At 41.3% G+C, this 18,043-nt stretch overlaps 1 protein-coding gene across 1 annotated transcript in view; it reads left to right on the top strand.

Annotated features, from left to right (window-relative positions):
- The first annotated feature begins 8,400 nt into the window (after window positions 1–8,400).
- The window catches only part of RIMKLA (ribosomal modification protein rimK like family member A), a 34,002-nt gene continuing 24,359 nt past the window's right edge, over window positions 8,401–18,043 (top strand). The window contains exon 1 of the mRNA XM_072156125.1: window positions 8,401–8,963. Coding sequence (XP_072012226.1) covers window positions 8,609–8,963 — 355 coding nt within the window. The 5' untranslated portion in view covers window positions 8,401–8,608. The remainder of the gene's footprint in view (window positions 8,964–18,043) is intronic.

Here is an 18,043-nt window from a genome sequence, read left to right as displayed (position 1 = left end):
GGGGGCTTTGTTGTAATGTTTATGTTGTTTAAATGCAAAAAATGGAAAACTAATGTCTGGTTTTCAATAAAAAATTTATTTGATCAAAAAAAAGAAGGCGTTGACAGAACTGCATTATCTTTGGAGGTCATCCTGCTGGACCCACCATACTTCCTGTACAGAGAGACCCTGGAAAGAAGCTACACCGAGAGTTTGAATTTGCCCTCCTTCTGTCAACTGCTTTGGTGGCCGATACAATTGAAAGATGTGAAAGAACAGGTAGCAGTAAGTTACTGTGTAAAATTCCATGTTGGCACTTCACAGTAAATAAGTGGATTTTGTTTGTAGTTTGGGCACTCTGTCTGTAAAAGGTTCACCATCACTGCCCTAGATGGTTGATGTGTTGGATATACTTGTAGCCTTTTGAAAAATTGTATTTATTTATTAAAAGAAAAAAATGATTGAAATTGTGTTTTTTTTAATACAGATTACATATAACAGTGATCGTGGGTTTCCTCTGGGTCCTCTGGTTTCCTGCCACACTCCAAAATATACTGTGAGCCCCATTGGGGACAGGGACTGATTTGGAGAGCTCTGTGCAGCGCTGCGTAATCTGTGTGCGCTATATAAATAAAGAATTATTATTATCTAATGTTAAAGTTCCATCAGATCATTGTTATCAGTGATCTGTATATACCAACATGCAGAGAAGATGCACATTGTATCTCCCCTGCATGCTTCACACGACCCTGTTTAGGGAATCCCAGTGACCTCACATCAGTGACATCATGAGATCCTTCTGCGGGCACAGAGCTTAGTATGTGTTCGGGGACTGCTGTGACAGGGGACTGATTATATAAGCTCTCTGTCACAGGACAGAATTGGGCTGTCAGTGTGACAGCACGATCCTGCCAATGGCTCTGTGTGTATTGCGCACAATGCCATGGGGACGGACAGGGTCCTCCTGGCTGCAGTACAACGTCATGTGACCCTGCGTCCCAGTGGCTAATACTGAATGACACTGCTCCGGTCACATTACCTATCATTGGGGCCACGAGCTGCAGCAAGCAGTTGCAGCTAATGGCCACGACGGAAAGAAAGAGTAGAAAACTGCTAAAAAATAATGAGAAAACCAATAAGTCTACATGAGCGTTTTTTGGAGGAGTAAAACTGCCTGTACAAGTGTCATAGATGTTTGCACAGGTGTTAATGCGACCACTGCTTTAAACCATGTCCCTAATCAACAGATTTTCTTTTGCCATCACTCATCTACTACTTTTTTTTTTACTTCAGATGGTCACATGAGTTGGGGTGAATTTCTGCTTCTCCATTGTGCAGAGAATTTATGTGTCTCCAGAGGATGACATACCACTTCATGTTTATGACAGGGATATGGTAACTTAAAGGAAATCTGACATTTGTTTTATGCATTATGAACCTAACATACTTTGAGAATGCTGTAGCTACACTGATGCAGAAACATATCTTGTTTAATCCCTGCACCAAGTGGTTTTGCTGCAAGAACAATTCTAAAATTATGATAATGAGGCTCTGTCGCTCCTGTGGCTGCCTCGGCACTTCTCATCACCCTAATTATGCGCTGCTAAAGCCTTGTCCTGAGAATATGCAATCACTGTGTTGTTCCTGACATGCAGAAGTAATCAGTCACTGCACCATCCCCCAGCTTTTGTGTATGAATCATCCAGCTGAGTTTGATTAGTCCTGTCTGGACAGTTCAGGAAGCTCCATGTGATGTGTTATCCAGTATGCACCCAGCTTCCCCAAAGTCCTGAATTTTATAATTTATTTTTTTTTAGCAAAACCACTCGGGTCAGGGAGTAAACAAGATATGTTTCTGCATCAGTGTAGACACAGCATTCTCAAGCTATGATTGGCTCACAATGCATAAAAACAAATGGTAGATTTCCTTTAAATCCATATTCACATACACTCTGAGAATGACTTCAGTTACTATAAAGCACAGGCGGTCCTCTACTTAAGAACATCCAAGTTACAGATGACCCCTAGTTAAAGACGGACCTCCCTGCCCTGTGTGACCTCTGGGGAAACTCTCTGGATGCTATACTGTATTCCCAGGCTGCAATGATCAGCTGTAAGGTGTCTGTAATAAAGCTTTCTTGATAATATTTGGTTCGCCAATTTTTTTTGTCTGGATCTACCATTATAAAATATACAGTTTCGACTTACATACAAGTTCAACTTAAGAACAAACCTATGGAACCTATCTTGTACGCAACCCAGGGACTGCTTGTATATTTAGAGGCTCTTTCAAAGTCAAGCATGATAAACCAAGGACTAGAGATGAGTAGACGCGATGTTTTCATCCAGGTCCGCTCATCTCTACCAACACTTAGAGTGGATTCACATCTCTTGTGTGTTGTCTCTGTTTTGCTTCCATTTCTGTTTACATTATGTCCGTGATGCTTATGTTGTTCCTTTTTTTTCACGTCTGCAAAAAAAAACCCAAAAACTGAAGGCTTTAACATTGGTTAGAAAACATACAGTGGGTACGGAAAGTATTCAGTCCCCTTTATATTTTTCACTCTTTTTCATTGCAGCCAATTGGTATTTTGTTTGTTCATTAATGTAAACTCTACACCCTATCTTGACAGAAAGAAAACTGAAGTGAAGATATTTTTGCAAATGTATTCAACAAGAAAAATGGAAATATCACAGGTTCATAAGTATTCAGACCCTTTGCTGTGACACTCATATTTAACTCACATACTGTCAATTTCCTTCTGATGATCCTTGAGATGGTTCTACTTCTTCATTGGAGCCCAGCTGTGTTTAATTAAACTGATTAGACTTGATAATGAAAGATTATTATGACAGAATTATGAAAAGGCACAGATCTGGCCACGGTTACAAAATAATTTCTGCAGCACTCAAGCTTCCTAAGAGCACAGTGGCCTCTATAATCCTTAACATGGGAAAAGTTTGGGATGACCTCAACTCTCCCTTCAACTGGCTGTCCGGCCAAACTAATCAATCATGGGAGAAGATCCTTGGTGAGAGAGGAAAAGAAGAACCCCAAGATCACTGTGCCTGAGCTCCAGAGATGCAGTATGGAGATGGGAGAAAGTTCTAGAAAGTCACCTATCACTACGTTCTTCCACCAGTTGGGGCTTCCTCGCTCACAGAAGCATCTCCTCAGGGCAAAACATATGAAAGCCTACATGCAGTTTGCAATAAAACACACATGAAGGACTCCCAGACTACGAGAAATAAAAAATGTCTGCACGAGTTTAGTGTCGCGGCTGCACTGTGTCCAATAAGATAGGAAAAAAATGTGTTAGTGCTTAGTCACAGTTTGCTCCACTTTATTACTGAGGTGTGCCACAATTCTGTCTGCTCCACAATTCTGAAGCACGAAAAAACTGCACCAAAACAAAAAGGTGCACATTTTCAGAATAGTGCAGGGGCGGCAGATTTATAAAGACCGCTCAGCAGTTTTGATTACCGTACCCACTGTAACACCTGGTTTTCCAACCTCATAATTGAAAAAAAAATGGATTTGTCATCTTTTTTTTTTTTTTGCGGACCCATAGACTATTCTATTCAAATAACATGTAAAAATACCCATTGAATGGCTCTATAAGGTATCTGTGAAAATTACTGAACCACAGATGTGAAAAAAACAATGCCGGTGTGAAAGAACCCTTACTCATAGAACCAGGCACTGTAACTTTGCTAATCCTCTTATATGTATTATCCATGTACTCCTTCTGTCTAAAAACAAATTTTAAAATTATGCTAATGAGCCTGAAAGGGTCTGGAGGCAATACCAAATCCCCTCCATGCTGAAGCTTCACAGACTGTTACATTGTGCAGGAACGTTACCCCCTCCCACAGTGTGAGATTTCAGCAGACAGAGGCAGGGGGAAGTGATAACGGAGAAGGGGGGAGGATAGACAGTGTAACAGCTTGTGAAGCATGGAGGGGCTATGGAAACACTCCCAGGAGCCCTCCAGAAGTATAATTTTAAAAGATGATTTTAGAAAGAAGGAGGCTGTGGATAAGAAATATAAGAAGTCTACCACAGTCACGGTGTACAGATCTATGAGTAATTATCCCTGGTTTATCATGCTTGTTTTTGGTAATATATTTCCTTTATGGGGGGTAATCAAAAGGTTGTTGCAGGATTTGGATATGGATAACTTATAGATTAACAAAAGTTTTAACTGAGCTGCAATAACCCGGTTCACCCGGCTTACAGACTACCCCTTGTGAAAGACGGACTCCTCTGCCCACTGTGACCTCTGGTGAAGCTCCCTAAAGGCTTTAATATAGTCCCAGGCAGCAATGATCAGCTGTAAGGTGTCTGTAATGAAGCTTTACTGATAATCCTTGGTCCAATTACAGCAAACAATTGGAAACCACAATTGTCACTGTGGGCCAAAACATTTTTTTCTGAATCTACAATTATAAAATATACACTTGCATACAAATTCAACTTAAGAACAAACCCATGGAACCTATCTTGTACTTAACCCGGGGATTTCCTGTACACTACTACAGAAGTGGAGCTGTAATGTGCTGCTCTGATCCTGAATCTGCATACTAACCAAAAGTAGAAATGTCAACTAAAGTCATTGCCAGAATAATAATTTAAAAAAAAACATTGAGAAACAATAGAAAATCAACAGAATGTACTTACCTAAAATGCAACAGAGAGGTTGAAGGAATGTTTGTTTTTACTTTTTTGGACATGAACTTATTTTCCATGAACGGAGAGTGAGACTGGTGCTTACATTCCTGACATGTACATTGATTCCACATGGCACTCCATGACATTTAGGGACATTTTCCAGATGTAACTGCAAACCTAAAAGATTTCACCTATTTGTGCTGTATTTTTTTGGACTCCATAAGTGTTACATTTTATGTCTGTTATGTATAATTCCTGGAAAGGTTCTCAGATGACAACTGTTCACAGTATATAAAGCCTCTAACATCTAGATCTCTAATTTAATGGGGAATATATAGCAGCATATCTTTATTTATACACATGCTGGTCATTTAAATCTAAAGATGGAATTTGTAGCCAATCTCCAAGTACAGGTTATTGATCATGGTCCTTCTAGTGACACTTAATGCTCTAATAACCTTTCCAAATCCAATTAAGGGGTTTTTCTTGGAATTTAATATTGATATCTATTCTTTGGATAGCAGGTAATCAATATCAGATTGCAAGGGGGATGAGGAGTATAAACCCTTGCATCACGTTGTTCCCAACTCTAAGGAGCAGTGCACTTGTGTGTTCATCACATATGACAGGACGACAGGATTTAACCCCTTCCAAACACCATATATGTAAAGTGCTTCTCATAACCTGTGAATGATAGAGGAGAATCAAATGTTGAGTGTTTTATCATAGTAATTTATCAGCTGCAACTGTAACCCCTTATATGCAGTGACTGAAGGAGATCCCATTATACTATTATACTATACCATTATTACCATACTCTGTGTTACACACATATCGGGCTCCAATGGATTGCTATGGCAGCCAGGGGCTTTACAATACACACTTGGTCTGCCATCTTACAGGGTCTAAAAGTTATGGTTGATCATGTGATTTTCTTAGTCACATCATTTAGCAGCTAAAGGAGGGGACTTTATCACATCTTATACGCCTTAAAACAAGCAGTCATGCCTTAAATTAGTAGCATTTCCCAGTGACTTCTCTGTCCTCTCTGGCAGTTTGGTGGGGAGGATTTATCAAAAGGTCGCAGACTCCTGATACATTCGGCGAATGTTGTTGCGTGCCAACATATGATAAATGTTCCCCAAATGTTTAAAGGGAACCTAGCATTGCAACTTATCCCATTAAACTACCAGCCTACTAAGGTAGAATATGAAATTATGTTAAATCTCACCTGTTTACTTATGAAAAAAAAAATATCCTTGAATGGCATGTGAAAATGAGCAGAGAAGAGTCATATTTTGTCAGAGATGAGTCAAGTTCCGAAGCTCCGGGTGGACTGTCACTTCAGACAGCCCTATCTTTGGTTCTATAGTAAATATACACATGTTGACATGATAAGAATCTCATGTTTCAGATCACTTCACAAGCCAGATCTTATCAAGAAAATAATTTTTTTTTTACAAATGTTTTTATTAGATTTTTCCAAATATACAAACAAAGAAGGGTTAATACCCCTGAACCATTCTTTTTATGGGTTATGCTAGGCGACTCTGATTGTCCACGTAAAGGCATGCTCTGAGGTATGTGGTTACATATCAGTGGCCTTGATTTCTTGAAGAGAAGTCTGGAGAGCAGTCCAGTTCAAGATGCTCGGAGTTTGTAATGCTAAATGATAAAAACCCCTGTTAAATGTGGAAATAATCGGGAAACCCGACGGAAATGTGGTGTGCGGGCCCTTAGTAAATGTGCCCCATTATGTCTTTTTTTTGGCATACAAGGATTGAAAAATTCACAAATCCTGGTGCTCCTCATGGAATTTGAAACTTTTTGGTCCCTTTTTTACCACAATGCCAGTTTTTTTAATTTAACTCTGCATTGCAAGAATTAGGCCCCTTCCACACTAGCGTTGCATTTCACGTCAGGGTGCAATGCGTGAAAAACTGACGTTTTTGGCTGCGTTTTTGTTCCATTTTTCCATGGAGTCATTAGCGTTTTTCACGCACGTGTTGTTCGCGTTTTTTTGCGTTTTCGGTGCGTTTTTAACGCACGTTTTTTTAAGTCAATGGGACTTTTTCAAAGGGACCAAGGTTCGGGAATAAAATGTTTTATTTAATTGAAAAAGAATGTCTTCTGATAAGATAGCAGATGTATGCAAACATCTACAATCTTTTCTTCACTGTTCCACGCGCGTATATTATCTCCCGACAAGTTAGCAGATGTGAAGAACAGTGAAGAATAGAATAAAAACAGTGAACACAGTGAACACAGATGTATGGAAACATCTGCAATGTGTTCTTTACACACATATATATTGTTCTTCACATGCTATTTTGTTCGCACCGCTCCGCGCGTATCTCCCGACAAGTAAGCAAATGTGCCGAATATCTGTAATCTATTCTTCACTGTGTTCTTTACTGTGTTTTTCACTTAAATGATCCTGTGTTCACTGTGTTCACTGTTTTTATTCTATTCTTCACTGTTCTTCACTGTGTTTTTTTAATTAAATGCTCGATCTCGAGCAGGGGAATTATTCATGTCACCTAGCAACCCATTCATTTAAAACGCATTGCACTCGCATTGCACTTGCAATGCTTGCGAGTGCAATGCATTTTTGATGCGTCTCCATAGACTTGAATGGGGCGGGAAAAACGTGCGTGAAACGCAAAAGTAGAGCATGCTGCGATTTTGACGCGCGTCAAAACAAACGCAAGCACGCGCGTGAAAAACAACGCAAATGAGGAAAGACCCATTGGAAACAATGGGACAGAGTGCAATGCAAGTTCTGCGCGTCAAAAGCACGCGCAGAACTCGCGCGTGAAAAACGCTAGGGTGGAAGGGGCCTTAATGAGGGCCAGGACGGGGATGTCTTCTTGGTCAGGCAAATGTACTATAACCTATACCTAAAATTTGGCATGGTTTATAGCTAAATTCTATGCCAGCCCAGACCAGGCATAGATTTCAGCTCCATGCAACTCACCAGTCTTCATACATCAGTCCCACTATGTGCTTAATGACCCAAACACAGATAGAGAAAGATTTATCAGTGCTTCTACTACAGTTTTTTGGCATAGAAGCACTAAATTAATGGCAATTTCTTGTGCACTGCAAGAAATTGTGATTATTTTCGTGATTACGTGTAGGGGCGATAGAGTGGGCCGGCATGGGGCGTTCCTGCCCCGTTCACTGCTGAATGTTTGCAGGCTGTTATGCAAAACTACGCCAATTCGGACCTGATATCATTTTGTCTGTTAGATACATCATGAGGTCTAAGCCCTTGGAAAATCAAAGCAACATATGTACCCCAAAGCAACATATGATCAAATGGTATTATTATTTGAAGAGTATGTTCACACAGCTATATGACTATCACAAGTAATGTGTCCTTCACAGCCAGCAGAGTTGGTGACTTTTCATAAGTGATAAAACTAAATAACTTTTTACATAATTTTATTTCAAGCCAGCAATGTAGGTGCAATTGTCTCCCTGACGGAGGAGGAGAAGAGCCCCATAAAAAATAAGCATAAAATGAATGAGAGTGACCTAATGACTAATACTATTAAGTGCCGGGGTCCATGAGGACACAGCGCAATGCGGGCGCATCACCCTGCCGCACTAGCCTCCGGCAGAGAAGGGGTTACTTCAGCTACCCAGCCAGCGCTGACTCGCATCCGAGCGCTCTTATTGGTCCGACCCACAGTCTGGAGTCAGAATCCTGGCGTCTGATAGGTCGACGCTTTCGCCGGGCTGCTCCTCCATCATCACTAGCAATAACCTTTCCCTGGGATTTGTCGGGATTAGCTGCAGGTAAGAGGAGCCCGGTGATCAGGCTGCCCCCTACTGAGGGGACGTGGTCCATGCAGTGCAGTGGGAGAGGCTGGCAGATGTGGGGTATGCCTGGGATCTGGGCAGGGTCCGCCCATACTGATTGCATCAAGGGGTTTGCCCACTGCATCTTGCATGGTGAAGTGTGGTAGAGGCTTCCCCAGCCCCCTCTTTAGGTGTATATATGGTGCATGGATGCTGTATACTGGGCTCCTCTTATCCCAGCTGCTTACACACAGGCCCTGCTGCTGCAGGAAGGCAGTGCTGACCTTGCTTGGCTTCATTCTCTGCACACCTTTGTCTCTGGCTGCTTCCCCTGCCTTCACCATGTGCTCCATGCTGTGGCTGCTGACTGACAGGAATATCCTGGAGGACTATCCTCAGATGCACATCCTGGAAGCACTGAAGCAGCGCTGCAAGGAACAGGAGCTGGACTTCACTTTGGTGTTTATGGATCAAATTGCCCTGACTGTCATTGATGGCAAACTGGGTAAGACCTCTGAGCTTTATCTTTATAGTAGTTGGATAACCCCTAGTAGTGGTAACATAGGGGCATCTTGTCATACTATAAAAATATAAATAAATATCATATAACGCCTGACCATTACTGAATAAACTTTCCCTACAAGTCATCTGTCTATAACTTAAGAGCATCTTCTGAAACTCACTGCATTTTAATTACTGCTTTCTAAGGGTTGGATTCACATACACAAAGCAGGGTTGGTTACTTGAATTTCTACAACGGTCTCATTCGTCTGAATGAAAGTTGCATAAATCCATGCAGTCAATTGGAGTTGAAAATCAGATACATAAATCTTTGCAAAAAAATGTTATATTAACCCACAACCTGACAACAATTCAGAATGATTCTTTCCATTCACGCTCTTGGTTTATTATTTGACATTTACATCTTTGTTTCAATTAGGTTTATTACTCTCATCACCCTTATCATTCTTATTCTAAATTAGAGGGCAATTAGGCAGGTGCCTGGCAGAAAGGTGGATCCAACAAATTGTTATTTTCCAGGAATTTAAGGCTGAGAAGGAAAGTCTAGAAGAAAACTTGCATTACTGTATGTTGATCTCCCACCCCCATGTAAATAAGGGCGTAGGTCCTGCAGTGGAGGGGGGGGCAGGGTCCTAGTTAAAGTTTGCCCCATCCCCTTTCTGTATGGGAGGTGTAAACTCACACAGGGCTTCCCCTCTCTACAGGCACTGCAATGATAGCACGCAGGGAAGGAGGGAACTGCTATGATGCACACTAGCCTTTTCGCTTTCTAGTGTTACGCTGAGATTCTACATCTTATAGTCTAGCAGATGTCACATATGTTATTTATAAATATTTATAAAGTATCTTTGTAGCAGATACATTTACATTTTTCATGCAGAACTTAAAGAGGATATTATATTAAAAAAAACTCTATATGTGCATTTTTATAATAAACATTTATATTTCCATGGAATTACTAAAACATATATAAATAAATATACATATATATATATATATATTTTTTTTTTTTTTTTTTCTTTATCCTTGATTTTTTACTAGTATGTTTATTATCCGGTCCAAAAATCCCACTGATTTTAGCATGATCGCTCAACAATTATGTGTCTGGGAGCTTTCTGACTTTTTCACATAGCTTCATTCTCAGGAGAGGTAGGAAACCTCTAAAAGTGTTGATAGGCAAACCACTATAGAGCTACATGGTGTGATATATGCCTGAAGCAACCAAATCTATATTTTAACGTGTTGCATCAAACCATAATGAAGGTGATTGGGCTCTTGTTCTAACTTGCTGGTTGCTACAACCATGACACTATACAAATCTCATATGGCTGTAACATAACAGTCGTGACAATATGCAAGTTGCAAAACTACACCATTCACTTTTATTATGCTGCAATGCAGCATGGTGAATGTTCAGGGCCAAGATCACAGTGTAACCCTAACCTCCCCAACCCATTGTCAACATTCATGTAATATGGCAGAGACTGGAAGAATGATGAAGTTAAGGGTGCTGTCACACGGTGCATTCTTGGTCCGTTCCTGGTCCGTTTTAAAATGGACTGAAAATGCATGCGGTTTTTTAAAATCTGTTTCAAAGCTGCCTACACTTCGAAAAATGAAGTTAAACAGACTGTTTAGAAACAGTCGAAGAACGCACTGTGTGACAGCACCATTAAAGCTAGAGGGAACCCTTAAGAACCACCACTTGCTTGCCCCTTTTTAATATGTACAGTGTACACAGGGGTCAGGTTCTCACTCTTCTGCTCAATAACATAGTGGGGCACACTTACTAAGAACAGTGCCTGTGTAGTGTGCAGAGGGCACCAGATTTAGGATTTTTGGCGAACGTTCTTCAAAAATCTGGCGCTCCCTGCACTGCCCCACTTTTTTATGCTGCACCTTTAACATGGGGTGTGCAACATGATTCTGTCAGACTTGGCATGTTACATGTGGCACACGGTCCAACTGAGCACCGAAATACCCCCTAATTTGTGTCGCATGATGCCTAGTGAAGCCGCGCCACAAAAGAGTGGCTTGCGACACACATGTGATGCACTTCTAAAATACCTGTGCAAGCAGTTTGCACCTAAAAGAGCTGGTAAAGTCCAACAGAAAACTGGCGCACAGCCCTTAGTAAATGTGCCCTCAGTTTCTACAGATAGGACACTATGGACAATATGCTTAGCTTCTCCTGCTCTATAACATGGTGCCTGCAGATAGGAGACTGTGTACAAAATGCTCAGGACTTCTTACTTTATAACATGTTATCGGCAGTTAGGAGACAATATATAATATGCTGTGCTTCTCCTGCTCTATAACATGCTTCCTGCACATGTCATTGGATCCAATTTTCCTGATGACAGGTGAGCTTTATTCTGAATTATCGCCAGTAAAAAACCTCTAAGGGGCATAGTTTATCAAACCCACTGCCTGATATGAGACAGATTTATGCAATCAAATTTTGGTAATAATATTAAATGGATAATTTAATGTTAAATGCATAATAATTTTATCTGGACCATTCAAGACACATAATCACCATTTTACAACTTATGGAATGGTGGTTTAGTGTCCCAAATTGCCCTATATTGTCTTTGTCTGTGGCCCCAATAAAAAAAATAAAACACTTATACTTACCCTGGTGGCAACTCTGCACCTGTGATGACTAGTGAAGATCATACTGTACTACTCTGCACTACTTCACTAAAAGTGCTTTAATCTGGAACATATAATTACTGTAATTTATCTTAATTAACACCAGTAATTAGCAATTAACTCATATTCGTCATTGTTTCTGATGTGTCATGCATGTTGGATTATATATGTTTTTATGATTGGACAAGTTTAATGAATCAGTAGCTGAACTTCATGGCAAAACAGCTAAGAAACAACTCTACCGTTGAATATGGTTTTCAGCTGGACTCTGACCTCTGTGGATATAGATTTGTGTTTCAAGAAGTTTTGCAGCCAAAATGTTACCTCTCAGTTTATATGAAGGTAACAAAAAAACTAAAAAATAGTAAAAATTTCATAGTCATTCTAGGAAAATATGCAAATTGGGTTTCCTGGATGGAATAAGAAAAACCGTGTCTCTTTTATCTACCTTGTAAGGCAGCTCCCTTGATATCAAGCATGCCCAGTTACCTATACTGTAGTGACAAGACCCAACTTGGTCAAAACAGCACTGTCTACAGTTTGGAGTCTGTTCCTCCTGGAATAGATATACTGGTTTGGTTTTAATACTGCATCATGTCATAAGGCTTCTGGAAGGTCATGCTTGATGTCAAGGAAACTGCCTCACAAGGTAGATAAAAGAGGCACAGTTTTCCTTATTCCATCATGGAAAACTTATTTGCATATATTTCCTGAATCCTCTAGTGGAGCATCAATGGCTATAAGTCTCCACACGCCTACAAGGCGACAGTATTTTGCAGTCTCACCGCGCGGAGCGGTGCGAACAAAATAGCATGTGAAGAACAATATATATGTGTGTAAAGAACACATTGCAGATGTTTCCATACATCTGCAATGTCTTCTTCACACATATATATGTTCTTCACATGCTATTTTGTTCGCACCGTTCCGCGCGTATCTCCCGACAAGTAAGCAGATGTGCCGAACATCTGTAATCCATTCTTCACTGTGTTCTTTACTGTGTTTTTCACTTAAATGATCCTGTGTTCACTGTTTTTATTCTATTCTTCACTGTTCTTCACATCTTTTAACTTGTCGGGAGATAATATACGCGCGCGGAACAGTGAAGAAAAGATTGTAGATGTTTGCATACATCTGATCACTTATCAGAAGACATTCTTTTTCAATTAAATAAAACATTTTATTCCCGAACCATGGTCCCTTTGAAAAAGTCCCATTGACTTAAAAAAACGCTAATGAATCCAAGGAAAAATGGAACAAAAACACAGCCAAAAACGTCAGTTTTTCACGCATTGCACCCTGACGTGAAATGCAACGCTAGGGTGGAAGGGGCCTTATACATCTGTATAACATCTCTTATATTTTGTGTTCTTCTCTCAGATGTTCATTTGTAAATCTGGTTGGTTAAGGGGTCTGTGAGCTCCAAATACAACAAATACATTTTTTCTGGTTAGCCAATAATAGTATCATTCCTTTAACACTTTTTACATTTTTTTTTTGACAAAAGTAAGACTAAGGAAGCAATTTTGTTAAAGGTTAGTTTATGCAGCAGTTGTGGCTGATAGAGACTGGTGGAGATGCATTAAAGGGAACCTACCACCACAAATCTACCTATAAAGGTAGATTGGGTGGTAGGTGGATCAATGGGACGTGAGGATAGCCCTTTTAAGGGCTAATCCTCACGTCCCTGCACTTTTTTAATAACTTTTATTAGGTATTTATTCAAATTTACTTATGCGGCTACTGGGGCGTGGAGTAGCCGCATATGAGATTACACGAGGCGGCTACTCCACGCCCCGGTAGCCACTTTACCCCTCCTACTCACCCATCTTCAGCGCGCAGCTCCGTGCAGCTCCGCGCAGCTCCGCGTAGCTGCGCGCCCTCGTCCGGCGATCCTGCCGTCTGCGCATGCGCAGAAGAGCAGGCCCGCGCCTGCGCGGTCACTACTCCGAAACAGGCGCGGGCCTGCTCTTCTGCGCATGCGCAGACGGCAGGATCGCCGGACGAGGGCGCGCAGCTACGCGGAGCTGCGCGCCGAAGATGGGTGAGTAGGAGGGGTAAAGTGGCTACCGGGGCGTGGAGTAGCCGCCTCGTGTAATCTCATATGCGGCTACTCCATGCCCCAGTAGCCGCATAAGTAAATTTGAATAAATACCTAATAAAAGTTATTAAAAAAGTGCAGGGACGTGAGGATTAGCCCTTAAAAGGGCTATCCTCACGTCCCATTGATCCACCTACCACCCAATCTACCTTTATAGGTAGATTTGTGGTGGTAGGTGCCCTTTAATGTGGCAGTCTCTAGAGCAGTGCAGACAGTCTAAGGGTTCAGTGATTTTGGTGGATGCCTCACAAAGCCATTGTTTTCTATGGGTGGTTTTATATTGGCTTTTCTTTTCACTGATCCGTTGTCCGTGTAAAAAAAATGTTGAAATATGATTTTCAATCATGCAAAACAAGGCAGTAGAAGTCTATGGGTGAGCAAAAAAATTATGATTTGTCAGATTTTTTCCCCCTGATGACACTGAGAAACTAGGTGTGATGTTCTCAAAGCAGTTTTGAAACCTTCATTTTTTTATGTGGACGTGGAGACAAAATGGAAGCAAAATGAAAACACAACAGAGATAAAATGCAATGGATGCGCAACGGAAGCTGAGCACACACACCAATGTGAAACTACCCTTAGGCTACATTCACACAACCATTGGGGGATGTATATACGACCGCAAGCTTGCAGCCGTATATATGTCCCCAATAGGCCAGCAATGGGCGCACAGACCGGTACGGAGCAAAACATGTCCTATCTTTCTCTGTGTTATGGCGCCATGCTCTAAGTATCTCTATGGAGATGGGCGGGGCGACTGATTCTTTCTTGTGCGCCGATGTGTGCCCGCCATGCCGTGGCACAGGGTAGTGTGAATGTAGCCTAAGACTGGGAGTTCTACTTTGCCCCTCATATTAGTTTGTCTAGTTGTGGCACAATTTTACATTTACTGTGAGACCGTGCCCCTTTTCTGAGATCACACCTTCTTTACCTCCCAAGTCACAAAACTGCCTAAAAACGGTCTAAAACCCTAAATAAATGTGGTGCACCACATTTCAAGTGCACATTGCTACAATATTCTGTCACAGACAGATTTCTATATCTCACTCAATATTCCCAAAATGATGAACCCACGTGCACTGATAAGGCACTTGGACAGGGGTAGTCAACTCCTTTTAACAAACACTAGAAATAACTTCCCCATAAGCAGACACCAATATTGTAAAGGCACATACCAGATGCTACAGCTTTTAAAATAGGGCTCATGATCTTTGAGTTGTGCCTCTTTATACAGCATACGGTCAGTTTCAGAAGGAAATGTTTGGTTCATACTTTTCTGACATATTTACAAGAGCGAACACTGTCACTACTACAGCTGTGATCATGTGGTTCTAAAAATTTTTTTACTATTTGTGCATCATTTTCCAAAACATATCCAAAATCTCATCCTCAGGTAGCTGCATTGTGTGAATATACCTTTACCTTCACTGTTCATTCACTCTACAGTATGATAAAAGCTGATACCAGGATAAAAACACAAACCAGCAGGTACTTAGAGAAAACCACGTACATGCTTGCTTGAGCAATATGTGGTGGCAATTAACATAAATGAATTAACAAAAAATGTTTTTTACTGCTGTTCTTGTACAACAAGGACAGCAGTATAAACTGGCATGTATACTTTTATATACAGTAACTATGAAAATTCCATCATATGAACCAAGTAGCATCCATAGGATACAACATATTTTTGGGGTCTCATGGATGCTGTGTTTTTTTATTAGGCTTTTCTTGGATTTTCTTTTATTGTTGATGGCTGGTTGCTGTGGCCTTTAGGTGGTATTTTTCAGTGACACTTGAGCAGAAATAAACCTTGCAATTAAACCACTGTGCAAATTGTTAACCTGCATTGCAAATTATTTTGTTTGTTTTTTTCCTGCAAAATTCTAGTCCCACTGTAATGGACACAGCACAGTCCTGTATAGTTCAAGGACATGTTTATTTGCTTTAGGACAGTGTGATGAACCTATGGCATTGGTGCCAGAAGTGGCACTCAGAGCCCTTTCTGTGGGCACCCAGGCCTTCATGGCAACAGCGAGTTTGCCAGACAGGACTCAAAGCTTCCTCCTGTAGTCCAAGACAGCCCAGGACGTTTTTGAGGCAATATCCTTGGCTGCCAGGACTACAGGAGGTGCGAGAAGGCGTGGATAGATATGGGTTGTCGTTGGAGCTCCTGCTCTGGGTCCCCTGATTCTTTCTCTTCAGGGGACTCTGGAGGGAATCTTCAATCCAAATTTCTCCATCTTCTTTCTATTGTATTGGTGATACCAATACGATTGAAACCAATGATACAGCAGGGATCAATAAGAAACTACTTAAATTGTCATGTTGGCACTTTGTGACATGTAAATGGGTATTGTAGTTTGGCTACTGTGCCTCCAAAAGGTTCGCCATCACTGCTTTAGGGCTACAGAGAAAAGCCATATTTAACAGTAAAAATAATGATAAGTGCCACTGCCAACCTTGCAAACCATCTATAAAAATCCACGCTCAAAAACAGGATTGTCACAGTTTCCCCCTGCAATCCTTGGTACGGATTGCGGGTGCTCCCATGCCGTCCTCCGCACGCCTGTCTCATCTGGGCCACGCTCCCCCAGTTAGGGTGCGCACGCCAACGCTTCTGCATTTAAAGGGCCAGCGTCATCCTAATTGGCGCTGGCATTCCCGGCTCTGCTACATAATCCGGTGGCTCCCAGCATCCCCTGCTGGATCTTCAAGTCATTCTACTGAAATGAAAGCCTCCTGTAGACAAAAACGTTGCATCAATTGAGTCCATATAAGTTTTTCATGTTGAGCTACTGAGTGCTGTAACTTCTTCTGTACTTATCCCTGTTATCCCTGTAGACAGAAGGTCGCATAGTGTAAAAAGAAACATTGCATCCCTTGTGTCCATATAAGCAGGGCCAGATTGCCATTGGCACTATTGGTGCACCAGCGCCGGCCCCTGAGATCTGGATTGTGTTAGGGGTACTCCGGCCTGGAGCTCCGACATGTCTGATTTTGCACTAGAAAGAACATCTTGAGAGCTTGCACATGTGCACATAAGGCGGGTTAGTGTAAGTCAGAGTTTGCAACACATTTAATAGAGTGACTTGACAGAATTATGTTGCATGCTGTGTCGCATGCTTAAAGGTGTACCTAAAAAAGATGGTGTGCCCTTCCAGAGCAGTGCCAGGCATGTCAGATAATTGAAGACCATGCACCGGTATTCAATAATCTGGTGCACCCTGCACACTCATAAAGCATACTGCACATAATGCAGTTTTCATTACTTCTCATTAATCTGGCCCGGTGTATAATACATACCCCTACAGTGAAGCTTGTTAATATGCAGGAACGCTGGAAAGTTACCTCGCACCAGCATCATCCACTTAAAGCTGTGCAGGAAGAAGACGTGGAGGAGGCCAGTGTCAGAGCCACTACTAGGAACTGGATGAGGCGGAGAATTAATAAGGGGGCCCTTCCTAATAAATTACTAAGGTTGAGCCTTGCTTAATAATTTACAAAGGGGTGGGCCTGCCTAATAAATCATTAAAGGGGTATTCCCATCTGGGCATTCACATTTAATGAAATTCATTTGCCATATGCAATCATTTCTTCAATTGGATGTTATTAAAAAAATGTTCCTGTATGAAGATAATTTCTCATAAATGTAGTCATCTTGTCCCTTAAAAACCAGATAGCTTCCTCGGATACGACCACATTTTGGCAGCGGTGGCCAGACATGCGCTATTGAGCCCTGCCTGACCACATGGATTCAGAGTTCATTACCACAGGACGGCTGTAGGATATACAGTAACTCCTCGGGCATTTAATATTCAGAAACTTTTTGTTTCCTTGTGCAATCCCTCCAGCAGAGGTGGCCTTAACCAATGACACAGTCTTGTTTCTAAGGGACCATATGACTGCATTTATGAGAAATTATCTACACACAGGAACATTTTTTTTAATAACATCTAATTGAAGAAATGTTTATATATGGCAAATTAATGAAACAGAATGTGAATGTCCAGACGAGAATACCCCTTTAAGGAGGATCCCTTCCTAAAAAACTACATATAGGGGGCCCTTCCTAATAAACTTCTAAGGGGGGGACTCTGCCTAATAAATTACTAAGGAGGGTCCTGCCTAATGAATTACTATGTGGGGAATCCTGCCTAATGGATTACTAAGGGGGTGAGCCCTCCTTAATGGATTATGGGTGCACAGTGTGGTCAGTAGTGGTGTGAAGGTTATATATGATACATAGAGGTGCATAGTGTTATCATTTGTGGTGTGAGGGGTAAATATGAAATATGTGGGGGTCA

Source organism: Engystomops pustulosus, chromosome 6 (genome assembly GCF_040894005.1).
Source record: "Engystomops pustulosus chromosome 6, aEngPut4.maternal, whole genome shotgun sequence".
Classification (NCBI taxonomy): domain Eukaryota; kingdom Metazoa; phylum Chordata; class Amphibia; order Anura; family Leptodactylidae; genus Engystomops; species Engystomops pustulosus.
Note: the sequence above shows the minus strand (reverse complement) of the source record. Positions and strands in the feature narration are given on the sequence as shown.